The sequence below is a fragment of the Elephas maximus genome, chromosome 1 (assembly GCF_024166365.1).
Source record: "Elephas maximus indicus isolate mEleMax1 chromosome 1, mEleMax1 primary haplotype, whole genome shotgun sequence".
Lineage (NCBI taxonomy): Eukaryota > Metazoa > Chordata > Mammalia > Proboscidea > Elephantidae > Elephas > Elephas maximus.
The window spans coordinates 44,244,128-44,265,353 of NC_064819.1; the positions used below are offsets into that span (position 1 = coordinate 44,244,128).

Sequence of the window (21,226 nt, forward strand, 5' to 3'; positions counted from 1 at the left end):
AACAGCTCTGCCCACATTGTGCCTGGAATCTCCTGCTCGACAGTTGTCTCCCGGCTACCTCATGTGCTGCTAAGGCACAGACGGTCTTCTATCCATCTCTGTTACTGCCCAGGGAGGAGCAGAAGGCTGACCATGGAGCAGATGTTCTCAGAGAAGGACTGAGCGGCAGGTACGTAGCTGTCTTCAGAAAGTAGGACAAAGTTCTGTTTATAAAAGCATATGCAGGAGGAAAACAGTGTGGTGGTTCTGCAAATAGTTAAACATAGAATTAATTACCGTACGATCCAGCAATCCCACTCCTAGGTACATACCCAGGAATCTTGAAAGCAGGGACTCAGACACTTGTACACCAATGTCTACTTCAGCATTACTCACAATAGCCAAAAGGTGGAAACAACCCAAGTGTCCATCGACAGATGAATACCAAAAACCAATTGCCATTGAGCCAGAAAGACTCATAGCAACACTATAAGACAGAGTAGAATTGCCCCCATAGGGTTTCTAAGGAGCAGCTGGTGAATTCGAACTGCCAATCTTTTCGTTAACAGCCAAACGCTTAATGAATGGATAAACAAAATGTGGTGTATACATACAATGGAATATAATCCAGCCATAAAGATGAACGAAGTTCTAATACACACTACAATGTATATGATCTTCAAAAACATCACACTGTGTGAAAGAAGCTGGACTCAGAAACCTCCCTGTTGTATAATTCCACTCACATAAAATATGCAGAACAGCTAAATCCATAGAGACCTAAAGCAGATTGCTGGTTGCCAGAGGCTGCCGGAGGGGGAGTGGGGAGCTACTGCTTAAAGGGTACAGGGACTCCTCTAGGAGTGATGGAAATGTTGGGAGGGAGAGAGAAGTGATAGTTACACTACATAGCAAATTTACTAAGTGCTCCTGAGATGTACACTTTAACGTGGTTCATTTTATGTTATGTGAATTTCACCCCAATAAAAAGAGTCAAATAAATAAAAATCTATACACTGCAAACACTCACTCGAGAACAGTGGAGGTCTTCACAACGTAATTGAGGGTATGTAATACATAACTGACATGTAACAATCAATGGTGTCCAATTTGTACAGCAGCTTTTAAACACACTCAAAAAGCAGCGTTTAATCTAATCTGGAAGGAAAAGCTCTATTGTCCACAAATTACAGTGCTGAGTGCATAAGCCATCCATAATTTAACATGACCACTGGGATGCTTGTGGTGATTTTACGCAGGCAATGTCTCCTCTGCATTTATTTTTTAAATGATACTGAGAAATTAAGTGTGACTGTTAGCTAGAAGAATTTAATTATATAAAGGACCCATCCTCCTTCTACCCACTTAAAAATGCCCATAAACACTTTACTAGCATTCCTGTGACTTAACACTCTTTTACCACACATTGCTATGACTCAGCTATTCGGGTCCACGTTCAGATAAGCAAACCAACGGCCTCACTTTCAGAACGGGCTTTCCAAACTGGGTAAGGCTCCTGGCTCCTTCACGCTGCTATACACCTTTAGGTAACTAAACGTCTGAAACCAAGTTGGTTAGGGTTTTACGAAGCTGTTCCCTGGAAAAAGCAAGCCATCAAAAGTATGCTCCCACAAAAGGACAGACTGCATGATCCTACTTCCATGAAATAGGCAAATGTACACAGACCAAAGCTTATTAGCAGTTGGCTGCCAGGAGTGGAAGGCAGGGGGTGTGAGGGAGCCACCGCTTAGGAAGCAATGGGTTTCTGTTAATGGAGGTGGAATAATTTGGAAGTGGATAGTGGTGACGGTTGTACAACATGACGAATATAATCAGTGTCACTGAATTGTACACGTAAAATGTGTTGAATTAACAAATGTTTTGTTACATATGCTTTCACAATTAAAAAAGAAAAAGTATGTTCTACTTTTCACTAAAAGAAATCTAGAACATGATATAAAACACAGCAGAGAAATAGAAGATACTGAGAAATAGGTGAAAGCATAGCAAAAGCTCGGGGCGCTTGCTAACTTTGCAGGGGTGTCTTAGTTTTCTAGTGCTGCTACAACAGAAATACCACAAGTGAGTTCACAAACAGAAATGTATTTTCTCAGAGTTTAGGAGGCTAAAAGTGCGAACTCAGAGCACCAGGTTTAGAGGAAGGCTTTCTCTCTCTGTCAGCTCTAGAGGAAGGTCCTTGTCTCTTCAGCTTCTGCTTCCTTGGAGATCTCCATGTGTCTTGGCATCAATCTTACCCCATCTCTCTTCCTTAATCTGCTTGTTTCATATTTTGTAAGAGACTGATTCAAGACACACCCTGCACTAATCCTGCCCATTAATACAACAAAGACAACCCATTCCCAAATGGGCCTATAGCCATAGGCACACAAGTTAAGATTTACAACTCCTATCTTTGGGGGACACAATTCGATCCACAACAAGGGGTAACAGGGCTTTGTGAAAGAGGACAGTCTGGAAATCACTAAGAAGCAGGGCCCTGCGTGCAGAAGGCCCGGGCTTGATTCAAAACTCTCCTGTCACTTAATGCGCTTAATACTTTTTGAATGAGGTGACCCACATTTTCATTTTGCACTGGGCCTTATAGATTCTGTAGATAGTCCTGACTAGAAGAAAGGGTTGGAAAAGGGGAATCTCCGACCGGTGGTGTGGGGGTAGAGAGTGGGAACAATAATGTCACGAAATTGTTTTCAAGCTCCCTCAGAAAAGTACCTGAAGAAGCTATGTTCCTGCCAACTTGATAGTAAGTAGCTGGGTAAATTACATTCTGAGTCTCTGGGAAGGAAAACAATACTTTAGTTAAACTATTTACTGATAAAATCATCAATATTTAATTACTCTTAACTAACTGCCAAGAAGATCCATCTCTAACCCCTTCCACTCCAAGCCAAGAAGAGCTACCACCATACCATAGCTTAAAGGTGTCCTCAGGCCTGGGAGTTGCCTTTGCCCACCCTGGCCTCTGGGTTAACCATTGCATGACCAGGAACCCGAGGAGTCACAGCATCAGACAAAGCCAGTCTAGAGGACACGAAGCAGACTCTGGAAAAAGAGCTGGGCACTCCAGTGGCCCCTGACCTGAGCTCTCACCCCACCTTAGCCTTGGAGTCTGCCTTTGGGTTCTCTGAGCCATCTTTTCAACACAGTCCTTCTTTATTTTGTTAATGAAATTTGAAATATGTTTTTGTCACCTGCAACCAAAAGGGTCATACTTAAGAAAGACTTAGTAAAATACTATTACACAAAGGGAATGGTCCATTGAGTCCCATGGCAGTTATATCACAGTGATAGATTTACTTTAGGGGAAATCCACTGAAAACAATCAATAGCAACTGTCCCTTTTCTAGAAGGGCAGGTCCTTGTCAATCTTAGGTCACCATTTGGAGGGGGACCTCCCCATTGACAGTGCCCATTACTGAGTGAAAGTTGAACAAATGAAAGGACAAAAACTACTACCCTCCAATTCACAGAAGATCAAGTTCTTTAGGATACTGAGGTCAAAGTGAATGGCCTCTCACATCAAAACTCAGCAGAGGATAATACTTCAGGTGGGAAGAGAAGGCTCTGAGGGGGTCCTGCCTGTTCTCCAGCCCCCTGATGTTCACCTCTGATTCCAGCGGTGAAGCTGGAGCCCAGGCTCAAGTGACCATCCACTCTTCCTCAACATTCCATTTTCTCTGTGATCTATGTTTTCACCTAGCCTAGTGTTGTGGATTGAATCATGTCCCCCCAAAATATATGTTCCAACATATATTTTAACCCCTACTCCTATGGATATGATCCTGTTTGAAGATAGGGTTTTCTTTGTTGCGTTAATTAGATAATACCTGAGTAGGGTGGATCCTAAATCTAATCGATTCTGAGTTATAAAAGAGCAGCTCAGACACAGAGATACACACATGTGAGGACCCACAAGGAACCAAGAAACACCTGGGGTACCAACAAGGAAGGAACTGACACAGCCATGACTATGATTTGGATTTTTAGCCTTCAGAACCTCGAGAAAATAAACGTCTGTTCTTTAAAGCTGCCCACTTGTGGTCTTTGTGTTACAGCTGCACTAGGAGACTATGCTCAAACAGAACTTTAAACATTTTTAAATCACACTCTATTAAATGGCATAAAATCGTATTTCTGACTCAAGATTTCCATTAAGGCCAGGGACGCACTTGGCAGACTGCTTTCTCTCCCCTTAGAGGCTCTGGCCTCTTTAGATCCCAGCCCTTTCTCTAAGCCATGTCATTTTCAAATCAGAACTCCAAAAACAAAGCCCTCAAAGGGTCTTCCAACCAACCTCCTGGAGGGTCCTTTTTTTCGACCTGACTTCTCAGACCACCCTGCAGTGTGGTTTCCCATTTAAAGGCCACAGCCAGTCATCCCTCAGTTTCTAGGCGAAGGCCACACCCAGGGATCTTGTCTCTCCAGGTGTGGGCTGTGCTCAGCCACACACAGAGGGCATGATGGGACAGGGAGGACACGTTCTCTGGCTTTACCTGCACAGCACCTGGGGGCAAGTACTAACACCTGCCACGCGGCCACACTCACCCCATTTTACAAACAAGGACACAGAGGGTCCAGGAGATGAAGTAACTCTGCCCAAGAGAAGATGGAAACAAGTAGCAGGGCTGGGACTTGAACCATGCTGGCTGAGCTAGAAAGCTCACGCTCTTTTCACGACCCAAGCTCAGATCAGCGCAGACACGTACATGCTAGACCTTGTGGGTGGAGGATGAACACAGCACCCCTCAGGGTATGAGCCAGGATATCTAAGTGTTCTGAGGAAGGGATGCTCTGGGTGCTGGGGGACTGTGGGGGCTTCCCCAGAGGAGGACGAAGCTGCTCTTGAAGGATGGACAGGAGCCAACCACGTGAAGGGAGGAGGAAAGGGTGGCCCAGCCAACTAGAAAGGTGTGAGTGGATGCATTCAAGAGGGTCTGGGCTGGGAGGTGCAAGAAGCCAGCAGAACAAGAGGGGCAGGAGAAGTCAAATGCATGTGGGATCCTGGCTTCAGATGTCTTTGCTGGGCACTTGGCTTACTGGGCAGTGGCAGGGGCCCCAGGGGCTTCAAGCAGGGGATGTGGACAGAACGCCTTGGGTTTGGTCTCCTGGTGCTTGTGGCTCTAAGGCTGGGAGGCTGTGAAGGCATAGAAGCTATGTAGGGTGGTCTGCAGCAGCTGACTCTTCCAGTCAGAGGACCCCCCCCCCACCCCGCCTGCCCGACTCCCAGGAGCTAAAGCACACAGCCCTAATCATCTCAGAGATGTCACTGAGCACTGGGCCAGGTGAAGAGAACCAACCAGAGAGAGGGAGGAGCCCTGCTGCTCTTTCTGCCCCTCCACTAGCCCCCCGCACCACATCCTCAAGAGTGCGGGACTTGGACTCTAACCAGGCTTGTCCCCATCTGGAGGCTGCAGATGTCAGGCTAGAAGGTAACCTTAAACGCTGCCGGGCCACGTGACCCTGCTGGGCACCCAGTAGATGTGAAGCTGGTGGACTGGAAGTAAACTGTAGACCTGACCTTCCATGTCAGAGTCTCTGCAGCCCTCTGCCTCCCTTTTTAGCAGGAGGGTAAAAGAAAACGAGGGTACACTCCAAAGGCCAGCACCATCTATCAACAGCCCTGAGAACAGGCTGGGCCTTCACCCGGCCTCCAGGCTGCCCCCAAGTCTGGCTGGGTCTGCAGTCCCCAGCTGGGGTCTCCACAGCCCTCCTCAGGCCCCCACTTTCGCAGAACTTGTGGTCAAACGCTGCCTCCCCCTACAGTGCCCTCCTCCCACCCTCTGCCCCTCCCGCTCCCATCTGAAGAGACTACATCTCTGGTGCTGGCAGGGTGGTCACAGAGGCCTGGTCTCACCACACACACCATCCCTCGGCCTCTGCCTCACCGTCCCTCCAGTCAGCCGACTCATCTCCTGAATGTCCCCAAGAGTATCTGCCTGTACTACCAGCCCCTGGTTGATGTCATCACCTTCTGCCTGGCTAGGTGGCCTTCCCAGGCCCACTTGACACAGCCCCAGCACTACCAGATCTTCATACTGCAGCCAGAACTGTTCCTTCAAGATGTGAACTCTAACCAGTCATACCTTGCACCCACTTAATGCTGTTCGGTGGCTTTCCTTTGCTCTGGAAAAGCGGGAAAACTTCTATCACAGCTTATCAGCCACTCCCCCACCTTGTGTTCCCAGCTACACTGCCTCTTTTCTACACCCTTGTGGTGTGCACTGCCTGCACACCACAGCCCCCTAGCAAATGCTGTTCCCTCCCCCAGAACACACAGCACACACTCCTGCACACTACAGGCCCCTCGCAAATGCCATTCCCTCCCCTGGAACACACAGCAGGGAACACACGCCACACATGCCTGCACACCACAGGCCCCTCGCAAGCCTCAAATCCCATCTCAGATGTCAGGTTCTCTCTCCAGCCAGTTGGTCTAGGTCAGGGTCTTTGTTCTATTCTCTGATTTCCCTCTCTTCCCACGCACTTAGCTCAGTTTGTAATTAAAAAGGTTATTACTGTGCTAGTAAAGGTGTGCCACCCTCATTAGTCTATAGGCTCTATGGACCCGAGCTGTCTATTTTCCCCTGTCACTGTCTCCCCAACACTTAGACATCCCAGAATAGATATTCATATTTCAGAAAGAAGAAGGGAGAGAAAGAAGATTTAAAAGGGGGAGAGGGAGGAGGTGGACAGTGGCCCAGAGTCACACTCAGCGGCACACCAACATCTGTCTGACAACTGGCTCTGCGAAGAAAAACACCTATTTGTCACGTTGGCCAACTTCCATGGTGTAAATTCTCCCAGCAGGGCTGATTTCAAGCTGACAACGTGATGTCACTGAATATGAAGCTGGACAGAGATGCGCTGATTGGCTGAGTCAGTAGAACCAAGCTAGCCCCAGGACACCACAGGTTTGTGGCTATGCCAGGACTAACACCCAGACAGTCCAATATGTCTTTAAACAGCACTGACTTTTGACTCTATCCCACCTGGGACTAAAGGCAAAAATGACTTGAGACTTGCAAAAAATGGTCAAGACAATGAAAAGAGGTTTTGAAGTTAGCTGAAAGAGATGAAGACACACTGCCGTGGAGTCAATTCTGACTTCTAGCAACTCCACAGGACAAAGAAGAATTGCCCCATAGGGTTTCCAAGGAGTGGCTGGTAGATTCGAACTGCCAACCTTTTGGTTAGCAGCCAGAGCTCTTACCAACTGGGCCACCAGGGTTCCTGTGTCCTAACAGAAGATGGCAAGAGCTGCTTTCCATCAGCCAGAGCTATTGCCAAATGGGATGTTTAAGACACAGTTACAAGCAAGGTCAAGCCTGCATGAAATGCTGGCTGTAGCCACTGACCTAATATTCCGCTTTCCAGCAATTTCTCCCCATAACTCAATAAAAGCAAAAAAGACCTCCAGGACCACCAAACGGAAGTAATGAGATCATAAAAATCATACAAAAGAAAGCATGAGACTTTTTCTAATATTCTAGGACTACGGAAGCCCTAAAACCCAGAATCCATTAAAAAAAAAAAAGTTAATTTGATTGACTATACAAAAATCAAAAATCAAAAATCCCTGTATAACAATAACACCATAAACAAACTGGGGAGAAAACATTTACAAAACATCCAAAAGAATTAATATACTGTTTTTTTTTATATATATATATAAAAGATTCCTGTAAATAAGTCAATAGAAACCCTGGTTAAGCATGCGGCTACTAACCAAAAGGTTGGTATTTGAACCCACCCAGTGCCTCCCCTGGTAGTAGATCTGGCCGTCTGCTCCTGTAAAGATTAAAAAAAAAAAAAAACCTGTGGGGCAGTTCTGCTCTGTCACATGTGGTTGCTATGAGTCAAAAATCGATTCGATGGCACCAAACAACAATATAAATCGCTAAGAAAATAAAGTCCCCCCATGCACATAAAGGCAAAGAACATGAAGAAATGGTTCAAAGGACAAAAATACAAATGGCTTTAAAAACTTCAAAAAATGTTCACCCTCCCTCATATAAGAGAAACACGAGTTATAAGAATTACCAAACTTAGTTTCTCACCTATCACACTAGCAAAGGTTTAGAAGTCTAGTGAACTCCTGAGGCAGGGAGGGTGTGGGGAGCAGAAACTCACATTGCTGGTATAAGTATAAATGGGTACAATCTCTGTAGAGAGCATTCTGGCCACATCTATCAAACTAAAGGAGCCCTGGTGGTGTGGTGCTTAACAGCTGTGGCTGCTAAACAAAAGGTCAGCAGTTCGAATCCACCAGCTGCTCCTTGGATACTCCATGGGGCAGTTCTACTCTGTCCTAAAGGGTCACTAGAAGTTGGAATCGCCTTGATGGCAACAGGTTATCAAACTAAAACTGCAGCCTACTGCATCTTTAGGGCACTAAAACTGTTTGGCATGATCCTGTCATGGTGGACACACGACACGGTGCACTGGTGCACCTTTGGGACTGTCCAACACTAACGTTGAACCCTAACGCAGACTACAATTTAATAATAATGTGTCAAATTGGTTCACCAATTATAGCAAATCTACACAGTAATGTAAGAGGCTAATAACGGGAGAAACTATACACAAAGGGGAGGGGATGTTTGAGAACTCTTTGTACTGTCTGCACAATTTTTCTGTAAACCTAAAACACCTTTAGGCAAAAAAAAAAAAAAAAGCTCTATTTAAAAATGCAACCTAGTCTGACCCTCCCATTTCTAAGAATTTCTTGCGTATGTGCAGAGATTCGTGAGATCCAGGAACTTACTGCAATATTGTAATAGGAAAGACTGGAAATAATCTAAACTCCCCTCACTAAGTGCCCAGTTAAATAGAGTATGGCCCAGTCATACAACGGAATACTATGCAGGCATAAAAAGTGAAGGGCTCTTTAAGTGCTGATGTGCCTCAACCTCCAGTACAAGTGAATGGCATAAAGCAGCTATGAGTCGAAAATCGACTCAATGGCACCAAACGACAACGTAAATCAGTAAGAAAATAATGTTCCTCCATGACATGAAGGCAAAAAACATGAAGAAATGGTTCAAAGAAAAAAAAATACAAATGGCTTCTGTTTGCTGCAGAAAAAATACATAGATGAAAATGTACTCAGAATATTTCTGGAAAGATACATAGAAACTGGTAACCATGGTTGCTTCTGAAGAGCAGAACTGGGGGCAGAGCCCAGAAGAAACCTTACTTTCACTGTATGGTTCCCGTACCATGTGCACGCATTATCTGTTACAACAATTTTTAAATTAGATATGCATGAAGATGTTCACTGTTGCGTTATATATACTAGACAACAGAAATAAAACCACCACTGGTACAGCCTGATGGTAGTCAGTCTAGTATTAAAAAAAGAATTTAAGAAATTTTGGTAAATCAGCAAGTTAGAATATCAGGCATTAAAAATGTCTCTGAAGATTCGTACAAATGTTTTTGATACGGTGCCAAGAGAAAATACACCAGATTCCATTAAATGTGCATTATGGATGTACAAAATATACATATATGTAAATAGAGCACCTTAAAGGTGAAAACAGTTATTAAGTGAGGTTAAGAGAATTGTGGCTGATGTAAAAAAAAAAAAAAAAGTTACTATTGCAATGATACTGCAATTATTTTTAATCCTAATCAAATTGTACTGAGTCACTTTGGAACTTGTCTTGAGTTCTAACTTCTAGTCTTGAGTTCCAGAAAAATTATACAAATTACTTTCCCAGGGTATTTAAACAACTTTTTTTTTTTTTTTCAGGTGTACTTACAGGACAAAAGCCAGTGATCTTTGAGAATTCCTGGAGAATAGAGGAAATATCAGAAGACTAGGAACAAACAAACATCCCAAACTTCAAATATGGGAAAGAAATGGAATTGGAAATTTTAGCTGACACTGATTATTAGCAAAACTCTGGAGACGATTCAAAGTGTGAGCATTAGAAACCCACAAGAAGTCGCTTAGAATAATGCAGGATTAATTATGCAAATATTTATGAGAAACGCTTTTAGATCAGTGGAGTTATTTTTTTGGACTACATTGAGTAAAATCTCAAGTGTCTGAGAACCTGGGCTGTGCAGGGAATCCCAGTATGGGGGAAGAACCAAGTAAGGAGGGCTCCTGCCTGGCACCACTGTCCTCAGCTCCCCCAGAGCTGTCCTCTATATGACTCTGTATAGGAACGCCATTTTTAGGAAGGACTGACAGTATCTGTCAACACAGCTTGAAGGTAAAATATGGAATATGAAAGTCAATACGAAGTTGAACACCTGGCTCCTATGCAGAGCACCTGCCCACTCAAATGTCTGTGACTGACTCAAACGCCAATATATCGCTCAGGGGTGAGATGACGTCACATTATTCAACATCCTTAATCAAAGGAAATAATGTATGTGAAATGTTTTGAAAACTACAAAGGGCTGTATAAGAGAAAGGTATGACAGAATTTTTGAAGGCATTACATTTGACAGTGAAACAGATTCTGGAAGAGATAACAAATACCAATGACCAAAGCGAAAATAAATAAATAAAGATCCTAACGGGTGAGATCTAACAGCCCAAAACTATTAAGATGAAACCTAAATTATGCATCACACAACACACACGTGCCTGCGAGAGCCATGATTTGACAGCAATCACGTGAGAAAGACATGGTGGTTTCTTGTCTCAAGGTGAGTCAGAAGCACGTCCTGTTTCCTAAAAACCTTAATGCAATCAACTGTAGACTTCATTCATGGAAGTGTAGTGTCCACCTGTCCTCTGGTTTGGCTGCACCACACAGGGCCCGCCTGTCCTCTGGGTACCATGTTTAAGTGACACACAACGCCAAACGGAGCAATCAGTACGGCAGATTTTGTCAAGTATGGAATGGTTGCAAGTAGCTAGAGATTTTTTAACCAGGAAAGAAACTACTTTGACTTTGCTATCCTCAAATATTTGAAAATGATACTGTATAGAGGAAACAGAATCATTCTGAGGAGCGAACTACACAAACTGGCATGAGACAGCCTGAGCTACAGTCGCCCAAAAACATGCCTCTGCAAGGAAGAGCCACAAGGGAATGGACTGCCTAGCTAATCCCCTGCCCCTGGGTGGAAGTCTTCACACCAGGGACGATGACCACATGCCAGGGACATTACTCAGGAGGACATGGAGGCCTGTCAGCCCCGAGATGCCTTAAGCTACAGTAACCTATTATTCTAACTGGCCTGGAGGTTTCACGTGTGTAGGTGCTATTAAAATGAGGAAGAGGACAAGAATTGTGTCTGGCAGTTCTTCTGTTCCCCAGGCCCCCATTGAGCAGTCTTGGGACAGAACAAGGACATACTGTGCATGGTACACGCTGAAGGAGTTCTAATGATAAAGACAATGCATTAGGCTCATTTGCAAGTGGAAAGAGTGTGGTATGGAGCAAGGAAAGAGAATACAAAGGCAATTTCTCAAATGCTGGACTCTCATATACTGCCAGGGGAGAAACTTGCCACATTTGCTTCTACTTTACAGACAAAGCTGACAGGCCTCTGACCCTCAAACTCCTGAAGGGATCACGTTACGCCTTCCATATTTGTTCACCTGATAGAGTATACTAGCGTGCTCACTCAGTCTGCCTTAGGACATTTGTTATGAAATAAAACGTTGTGCAAAGACAGTTCTTTATTTAGATCTTATTTGTCCATGAAAATCAATATGTCCTTTCTAGTCTTTAAGAAGAAAATGGGCCTCTCACTGTTGTTCCCAAGGTCTTCGCCTCCCAGTCTTGCCCTGTCAGTTATATGTAACTGTAACGTGTCTATCAAAACACCCCAAAAAACATGCGACATGTGTAAGCGCTGTCTTTAACTCTCTCAACTGCTAATTTAGAAAAACTGTTCAGCTCTCCAATAAACCTCCAAAGTCTGTTTTCAGGAACTATTTAGTTCTCTCCTTCTACCATCCGTGGTAGAGTGAATAGCTGTTTCCTGGGTCCCTACCTTCAAGTTCCCCTTTTCTTTGACCCCAGAACAGAGTACCCTCCTACACATACTCCATTACTTATTATGCTTCCTCTACCCTAAAAAGGGGCTTAAAGTACTTGAAAACGTTGCTGAATGCCTAGTTTGACAGAGATACGCAGAAAGATGAGGCCGCTGTCATGATCGTTCTGAACTTTTTTGCGCCGGTAAGCAAAAAGGAATATTGCCCTCCACTGATGGCCACAGTCACAGACACACCTGTGCAAAGGACAGGCTGGGGCAGGGTGGAGAGAAAGGGGAACCCAGCCAGAACGATCTTGTCCATGAACTTGAAGGCAGCTGGGGCAGTTAATTCAGACAGTTCCCACAGGAGAGATCATTTCTTTCCCAGTTGGTGCAAGACTAAAACAATGGCAGAGATGATGTAGGGGTTTCATCTTACATGTCCATAAGCTACAATTATTTACTAACACCCGAAATAAAACATGCACATTGGCTATCATAAACTGTCAAATTCCCTTCTCACATTTAGATAAAGCATTTAAAAGTCTGCCCAGAACTGCCTAGAATAGGAAAAGAGTCTACATTTACTGTGAAATGTGTATTACTCATTTAAAACACAGAAAGGACAAAACCCACAAACTGCTTGGCTGGTGTAAATATCGCTTCCATTTTGCAGACACTGGGAAGTAGGGGTTTTACCTCTGGCCTCTCCGCATTGTCTGCCCACACACGGTCTCTCTGCCCTTGTCACACACAATGCAGGACCTCCACCAGAGGGTCACACAGCACTCAGAGAGCAAGTCGGATGCCCAGCTCAAGCTTGCCAGGTGCTCTGCCGGACAAAAGGAGCTTGCTCTGTAACAGCAGCAGGGGCTCCAAAACACCAAACTGACATATCCTTATGCCTTCCAACACTCTAGTGATGTTTACTGAAGAAAGCATTTGCCGGAACACTCAGGGGGCAAAGTCTAGAGCCAAATAGGCCAGTCTTTGGAGAAGGCAGCTTGGCAGGGGAAAGAGAGTTTCAAAGGCTCTCCGTTTCTCTGGCTGTAACCAGGTGCTTTAGTTCCCTTCCGAAGCAGAGGTGGATGGTGAGGTCTGCCAGATAAAGGGACATCTGGGGATAGGGTACTCTTCTAGTGAATGGGAATTTCTGTGTGAGAGACCCAGGGTGAGGAGCCTGGTATGTACGGGAGGAGGGCCCAGGCTTTATTTCGTGGGGGAGGAGGGCAGAGGGTATCTTTCCATACGTGGCCCTGGAACAGGAGTTTGGACACACACTAGGGATAGCTATGGCGTCCTTTGGAGTCCTGGTGCAGTGTCCCTGGGGAGGGTAACGAGAAGCCCTGGCTTCACGCCCAAGTAAACGCACCTTGATTTGGGAGACGAGAAGGGAGTTAAGCAATGGGAGATGCATGGACTCACAGACTAGCATCACTTCGGGGACTTGGATCCCTCGTCTAGTCCCCGCTGGCTCAGGATTGGCCCTCTGTCTGCACGGAGGGGCACCGAGGGAAGGGTAGAGGCGCCTGGGCCCCCACGCGTCGGGGTGCCTGAGGAGGGCAAGGGCTCACAAGGAGGCCGCGGGCCGGAGCGATCGCGATCCTCACCTTGCTGACCACGTTCTGGACGAGGCCGGTGCGGATGCCGTAGTCCCACGCGTGGCAGTCGCAGTCGGAGGCATTGTCCCCCTTGTCCGGAGGAGAGGGCAGGGGTGGGGTGTCATCTCCCTCTGGAACGCTGCTGTTGCTTCTGTTGCCTGCGGACCCCCAAGCGACAGTGGAGAAGGTGGTGGGCGGGGGGCTGCTCCAGTTCCCTAGGTCGCCGGCGCCCCAACGGTCCGTAGCAGCCGCTCCTTTGCCCGCCCCGCGGCACCAGAAGTTCGGCTGGTCTAGGAGGAAGGAGTCCGAGAACTGGCTGAAGCCGATGAACAGCGCCGGGATCCAGGTGAGCAGAACGAGGGTCCTCTGGTAGCCCCCGCCCAGCCCCCCGAGGAAGGGCAGCACCGACCCGTCATAGTCCAGCAACAGGAGGCTGGGAGCCGAGGCCGACGCGCAGCAGCCGGAGTGCGGGCCGCCGGCGGCCGAGGCCGAGGGTAGCGGGGGCAGTGACTGGATCTCCCCGTCCCCGGGGCCCGCGCGCCCTCCGAGGGGCACCGAGGCCGCGGCGTCCCCGGGCGGCAAGGAGCCGTTCTCCTCGGCCGGGGCTTGGTGCCGCCCGGGCCCGCAGCCTGCCGCCTCGCGTCGCCGGTCTATCGCCATGGCCCGGGCCCGCGGCGCCGAGAGGGGCGCATAGAGGGCGGCGGCGTCCAAGGCAGAGCGCAGAGCTCCGGGCGCGCCCGCAACCGCGGCCAAGAAGGAGCCGGCGTCGACCTCCGCCGCTCTCCCGCTGTCAGGCCGTCCCCATATCCCCTGCGCCCGGACCCCGCGCTCCGGGCCGGCCAGCCGGGCTGCGGCCCCCGCTCCGGCGCCGGGCGGCGAGGGCGGCAGAGGCCTGCCCGGCCCCTCACCCGCCGCAGCTCATGAGCTCTCGCTGTCGCGCCTGGGCTCTCTGCGGTTCGGGACCGGCGGCGGCGGCGCGCAGCGGCGCAGGAGGAGCGGGTGCCCCGGGCCGCTCGGCGCGGGGACGGCGGGGCGGTGGCGGCGGCGGCGGCTTCCTGCGCTCTCCCGGCCTCGGATATATTTATTGGACTTCGGCGCCTCCCGGAAGCCCTGAGCTCGGAGCCAACCTGCGGAGCCGGCCGCGCGCTCCGGCCGGGGAGCCGGCGCCCGCCCCCGTCCTCTCCGCCCACGCCGGGCCCGCCCCCGCCGCGGCGGCCGAGGTAACAGCGGCACCTGCTCTCCGCTACTGCGCTCCAGCGCCCCCTCCGGCCGGACGCTGCGCGGCCGCCGCTGTGGGGTTGTGGAAGAGGACACTCGGATCGCCTGACCCGAGGATACCCCCCTCTCCGGCACCCGGCGCCGGGCGGCGCAGGCCGGAGGGGAGGTGCACCGAGGCGCGGGGGGGTGGGCGCAGGATCCCGGCGGAGTCCGAGGGCGCGGGGAGCTTTGATAGGTCTGTCTCGGAGTCTCGGCTCCTGCAACAGCGCCCCTAGCCACCCCCCCGCGCCTGTGCCTCGTTTACGTGACCTCTACTCGCTCCAGAGGGGCCCAGCGCCCGAGATACCGTGCACCCTCTTTCGCCCCGGCCACCCGCTCGCGCTTCTTCTAGGCGCGGACAAGGTTTATTTTGCGTCCGCCGAGGGCCAGCTGAATTCAACCGAGCAGGTCAAGGAGGGGCAGCTGCCAGTTTCAGGTCGCCGGTCAGCCGCGGCGTCTGGTCACCTGCCACCGTCCGCAACATCCACTACCAAACCGCCGTTTCTTTCCCCACTCCAAAATGAATGCTTTCTGAGAGCAATGCGAGGAGGTCACACAGGAGGCACAGGTGACAGACACACACCTTATAATCGTGAGTGGTTATGGCACTCCCCACCCTCCCCTCGATCTTGAATTCATGTTTCAGACGCCGAATGCACAGGCGCACCTATCTGCACATGCTGGGCTCTAGACAGATCTCCTCTCCTTCCCTTGTCGGCTCGGCCCCAGCCCTGCACAGCCAGCGCTGTATAAATAACGCCGAGCCTGCGGCAAACTGCCACGTTAGCCTATCTCCTCGCTGCACCCAGAGCCGGCACCCAAGATAACTGCGCGGCGCCTTTCACCTTAGCGTCCTCACTGTTGACGAAAATGCATATTCTGAGAAGCTTATTAATGCAGTTGTTAAATGTAGCCACTCATTTCCAGCCTAATTTGGGGCAAGAAAAAAAAAAAGTGGAAGAAATGCTTTTGCCTGTATCTGTAAGCTGCATACACTGCGTGTGTGCTTTTGTATTCCTGTCATTTGTTCAGATAAACGCGTCTAATTTAGTAGAATACATTTTAAACCTGCAGTTAATTTTGTTATGGGCAGCTGTGCTTACTATGTCGAACAAGGACTCAGAATGTTTTTAACGCTAACCCTTTTCTGCAGGAGGCCAGTCAGGGCTTGGGGAGGACGTGGGCCTTCCTGACAGGCTGAAAAGAGATTAGATAGCCACGGGTGGAAGGGGCCCAAAAGGGCTGCAAGACGACACCAAACGTCGGAGAGGTGGGTCTCTAAAACCGCACATGGTTAAAGAGTGATTTGGGGGTATAGAGCCCATTGGGTATGTGGTAAGGATTTTTTTCTAACTTCACGGTTAGTCTTGACTTTTCCTTCTCCTCCCCTCCCCCCCCCCCCCAAAGAGATAATACATGCAAAGTGCTTAGCCTCATGCCTGGATCAGAGTGAGTAAGTGTTCAATAAATGTTAGCCGTTTACTGCTATACTGTTGGTCCCTGGGTGGTGCAGACAATTAAGTACTGGGCTACTAACCAAAAGACTGGAGATTCAAATCCACCCGAAGGTACCTTGACAGAAAGGCCTGGTGATCTATTTTGGAAAAATCAACAGCTGAAAAACTCCACAGAGCGCAGCTCTACTCAGACACACATGGGGTCGCCATGAGTCAGACTCCACTCCATGGCAACAGGTTTGGTTTTGTAAACTACTGCTAATATATACCATCAGTATTTCTTTTTAATCCAAATATAATTTTACAGATTGTATTTCATCTTCAGTGACAGATCTTTCCAGAAGCGGTCTACTTTGTGCCTGGCTTTGCTTCTTTTCCCCAAAGTAACAAGGACCCATTTGTTTTCTTATAACTCATCACAAAACAAACCTGGCCAGTGACCTTGAATGCCGTTCCAATACTAATAAAGACAACAATAATAGTGAACTTTGCACAATTGGATTTCCAATACGAACTCTCATTCTCTCCTCACAGGACCCCTAAGAGGCGGATCATGAGGGTGAAGTGATTGCCAAAGATCAAAGAGTTGGCCAACAGCAGAGCCACATGGCAGGTTTTGAACCCAGGTCTTCTGACTGGGAATTTTCAGAATCAGTGCCTGGTTTCTCTATTTCAAACGCAGGGAAAGATTATAAAACCAAAGGAGAAAGTTTAAGAAGACATTGGTTAGTGTGTATTTTTAGGTGGAGTTTTATTATCAAGCTGCTGTTAGTCCTTGTTCAAAAAAACCCTCAAATAGTACATTCCAGAATTCAGGGACACACCTGAAAAGGGTACCCTCTAAACTGAAGCTAAAGGAATCAACATAGAATGTTTGAAATGAATCATGTGTAGCCGTGGCCCCTCGTTGTGATTAAGTTGCTGATGGGCTTAGAGGATTTTCTAAATCCCTCTTCGATAAACATTTCTCCCAAATCTAGTCAAGAAAATTAGATGTAGCTAATTTGAGATAAAAACTGGCCTTCAGCTCATTAAAACATGCCACAAGTAAGGCCCCGGATAAATAAGGCATTACTGTAAAAAGAAGAACAAAGTGGGAGGCCTTACTTTACCTGATTTTAGAACCTATTATACCGCCACAGTAGTCAAAACAGCCTGGTACTGGTACAACAGCAGATACATGGACCAATGGAACAGAATTGAGAATCCAGACATAAATCCATCCACATATGAAAAAAAAAATGAGCAGTTGATATTTGACAAACGCCCCAGAACAGCTACTTGGGGAAAAGACAGTCTTTTTAACAAATGGTGCTGGTATAACTGGATATCCATCTGCAAAAAAAATGAAACAAGACCCATACCTCACTCCATGCAAAAAAACTAACTCAAAATGGATCAAAAACCTAAATATAAAATCTAAAATGATAAAGATCATGGAAGAAAAAACAGGGACAACGTTAGGAGCCCTAATACATAAAGGACATGTGTTGTATATGACCACTATTATAAGAACTTGAGAAATAGTTTAAACTGAGAAGAAAACATTTATTTGTGGTTACGAGAGGGGGGGAGGGAGGAAGGGTGGGAGAGGGGTACTCACTAATTAGATAGTAGATAAGAACTACTTTAGGTGAAGGGAAAGACAGCACACAATACAGGGGAGGTCAGCACAGTTGGACAAAACCAAGAGCAAAGAAGTTTCCTGAATAAACTGAATGCTTCGAAGGCCAGCATAGCAGGGGCAGGGGTCTGGGGACCATGGTTTCAGGGGACATCTAAGTCAATTGGCATAATAAAATCTATTAAAAAAAAAACATTCTGCATCCCACTTTGAAGAGTGGTATCTGGGGTCTTAAACGCTAGCAAGCAGCCATCTAAGATGCATCAATTGGTCTCAACCCACCTGGATCAAAGGAGAATGAAGAACACTAAGGACACAAGGTGATTACGAGCCCAAGAGACAGAAGGGGCACATGAACCACCGACCACATCATCCTGAGACCAGAAGAACTAGATGGTGCCTGGCCACAACCGATGACTGCCCTGACAGGGAACACAACAGAGAACCCCTGAGGGAGCAGGAGAGCAGTGGGATGCAGACCCCAAATTCTCTAAAAAGACCAGACTTAATGGTCTGACTGAGAGTAGAAGGACCCCGGTGGTCATGGCCTCCAGACCTTCTGTTGGCCCAGGACAGGAATCATTCCCAAAGCCAGCTCTTCAGACATGGATTTGACTGGACCATGGATTGGAGAAGCATGCTGGTGAAGAGTGAGCTTCTTGGATCAGGTGGACACTTGAGACTATGTTGGCATCTCCTGCCTGGAGGGGAGATGAGAGGATACAGGGGGTTAGAAGCGGAAAGGACACGAAAAGAGAGTGGAGGGAGAGAGCGGGCTGTCTCATTAGGGGGAGAGTAATTGGGAGTGTGTAGCAAGGTGTATATGGGTTTTTGTGTGAGAGACTGACTTGATTTGTAAACTTTCACTTAAAGCACAATAAAAATTATTTAAAAAAAAAAATGCCACAAGTGACATTATAACAGGACTGAGAAAAAAAGGAAGAATTTGACACTCTGTCTGCAGGTGAGAATTGAGGTTCCCCAGTCACTATGATTTGGAATCTGCTCGATAGCGAGGGGTTCAACGGGCCAGTATAGGGCAGCCAGCCAGGCACCTGCTGGTACATTAAAGCAAAAACCAGTTGCCATTGAGCATGATGAGTTCATGATGACCTCACCTGTGTCAGAGTAGAACTGTGCTCCATGGGGCTTCCAGTGGTAGATTTTTTGGAAGTAGATCACCAGGCCTTTCTTCCAAGGCACCTCTGGTTGGACTTGAACCTCCAGTCTTTGGGTTAGCAACTGTTTGTACTACCCAGGGACTCCTGCTAGCACATTACCCTATTCTAATCATATTTGCATGGCACTTGTCACTATTTATTACTTATTATCTCCCATCTCTAGAATATAAGCACCTTGAAGGGCAGGTACCTTATACTCAGCTGTCTGCCTGGTGCCTAAAACAGTGCCTGGTACATGCAAGACACTCAATAAATATTTGTTGAATAAAAGAGTGTATCAAGTTATTATCACTTGATGATAGTATCTACCGAGACCCACAACTCTACTTGTTTTTATGCTTAAATCACCAAGCAATCTTTTCATATTTGTTCACCCCTCAAATATTGAACTTGACAATTATATTTCTTATTGAAAGTTATTGTGGCTAATGGATTAGTTCCCAATATGAAGTTCTTATGGGCAGTTACTGGCTTACATGCTGGAGGATTATAGGCCAAGTGTGGCTCATAGAACACTTGCAGTGTTTCAGAAAAATACTTAGGAACAGTTCAAAGTCCAGAGATTCAACTTAAAAAAATAAATAAATAAATTTTTTTGCCTTCAAAAATCTGAAAGAAAACCCCTTTATTTCCCATCTTTGCAGGGCCATACTTCTTTGGAACACAAAGATTGACAGATGCTACCCAGCTCCCCCTCATCCCTGTCTGGAACACATCTGTGTTCATGACCCTAAATTTATGCTAGGATCCTGAACACATTGAACCTCCATGAAGAAGCTCACCATTCTCTCTTCCTTTGGAAAAAAAAAAAGAAAACTCGAATCGTCGAGTCGATTCAGACTCAATAGCAGCTCTATAAGACAGGGTACAACTTCCCCATAGGGTTTCCAAGGAGCACCTGGTGAATTCAAACTGCGACCTTGCTTTGAAAACACGCTTAATAGTCAGCCAGTTTGGAGTTTCCTAAAAATTGAGAAAAGAAAGAAAGATGCAACCTAACAGCCAATACATTTGAACAATTTTATTTTTTTGGAGGTACAAGAGAAACATTTTTTAGGTTACTACTAATGTTGACAGATGCCTGATTTTAAAACTTCCATAGGACTGTAAAGGTTTATACCAAAGAATCAGTGTCAGGATTAATTAATTTAAAATGTGCATTAGTCATGCCAAATGGATTTCACGTTGGTTTTACCTGCAAATAATGCTCTTTATTCTTGAATTGTAAATAGATACTGCCTTTTGAAATATCGTGTGTTTTTCTTTTTCTTACTACAGTTTGGTTTTTTTCTTTTAAATAAGTATGTAAAAAATCAGTTACCTTGTTTTTTGGAGGGTGGGAGGTAATATAAAGTTTTTTCAACTTCTAATTTGTGTTTACTTGAACATTATTAATGTCATTCTTTGGCTTTTGAAATGCCAGCTCTGGCTCTTTAACAGGGGATTTGACATTTACAAAACCTATCATAAATGAAAATGAAAAAGCTACTTGCGCTCAGTGGCAGAACTAATAAAAATGTTCCATAATCTATCCTAAGCAAGGCTAAAGGTAATATCTTGAGAAAAACGACTTCTCGTCAAGTACAAGTCAGCATTGTCCTTCCTTACTTTCCAGGTGAAGATAAATAGAAGGTAAGACTTCTACGTGAAACGCTATTGATTGTAAAAGTGGTTTATGGGACCCAGTTACTTTTCAAAGCTTGGTCAAAATCTAATTCTGAACTCTTTTATTGAGTTGAAAAACAATTCGCGTAACAAATGGATCTAAAGAACTTGATGTTGACTCTTGTTTGATAAACATCACAGCTGTCATGCTTGCCTGCTGTGCCTAAGAATGCTCTTTAATGCACACACTCTCTGTCCCTCTCTCTTTCTCTCTCTCTCTCTCTCTCTCACACACACACACACACACACACAGAAAAAAAGGACAGAATGCCAGAATGCACAAGTGAGCATTACGTGTTTTATTCCAGGAGGGAAACCGCTTCTTTTGCTTGATGAGACTTATTCCCAAATGTGTACATAAAAAACAACTGCGGACACTGGGCTTTCGGCAATGGTTGAGCAATCTGGAGACAGTCATTATTAGGACGGTTTGTTGGATCAAGTCACAAAGCTTTAGGGGAAGGAACTTTCACTTCCCAAGAGCCGTAAAATACT

The 21,226-nt window shown here is 46.6% G+C and overlaps 2 protein-coding genes across 4 annotated transcripts in view; one reads left to right on the plus strand and one right to left on the minus strand.

The window, feature by feature from the left end:
• Nucleotides 1–14,708, minus strand: part of SLC22A23 (solute carrier family 22 member 23) — a 234,381-nt gene extending 219,673 nt beyond the window's left edge. For 2 of the 3 annotated variants that reach the window (XM_049873376.1, XM_049873614.1), the window contains exon 1: nucleotides 13,557–14,708. In XM_049873376.1, coding sequence (XP_049729333.1) covers nucleotides 13,557–14,207 — 651 coding nt within the window. In that variant the 5' untranslated portion in view covers nucleotides 14,208–14,708. The remainder of the gene's footprint in view (nucleotides 1–13,556) is intronic. The other variant, XM_049873696.1, reaches the window with a different exon arrangement.
• Nucleotides 14,206–16,099, plus strand: LOC126058900 (translation initiation factor IF-2-like). Its single transcript, XM_049854327.1, has 4 exons — nucleotides 14,206–14,235; nucleotides 14,342–14,767; nucleotides 14,805–15,396; nucleotides 15,958–16,099. Exons 1-4 carry the CDS (start codon nucleotides 14,206–14,208, stop codon nucleotides 16,014–16,016), a joined length of 1,107 nt encoding a protein of 368 aa, XP_049710284.1. The 3' UTR covers nucleotides 16,017–16,099.
• Nucleotides 16,100–21,226: the final 5,127 nt, after the last annotated feature.

Bases quoted from the DNA above. Each gene is read 5' to 3' on its own strand.
- LOC126058900 (XM_049854327.1), top strand. From the start codon at position 14,206: ATGGCCCGGGCCCGCGGCGCCGAGAGGGGC. The intron at 14,768-14,804 runs GTAACAGCGGCA...ACTGCGCTCCAG, and splicing joins CCCCCGCCGCGGCGGCCGAG to CGCCCCCTCCGGCCGGACGC. The intron at 15,397-15,957 runs GTGAGTGGTTAT...CCTTTTCTGCAG, and splicing joins CAGACACACACCTTATAATC to GAGGCCAGTCAGGGCTTGGG.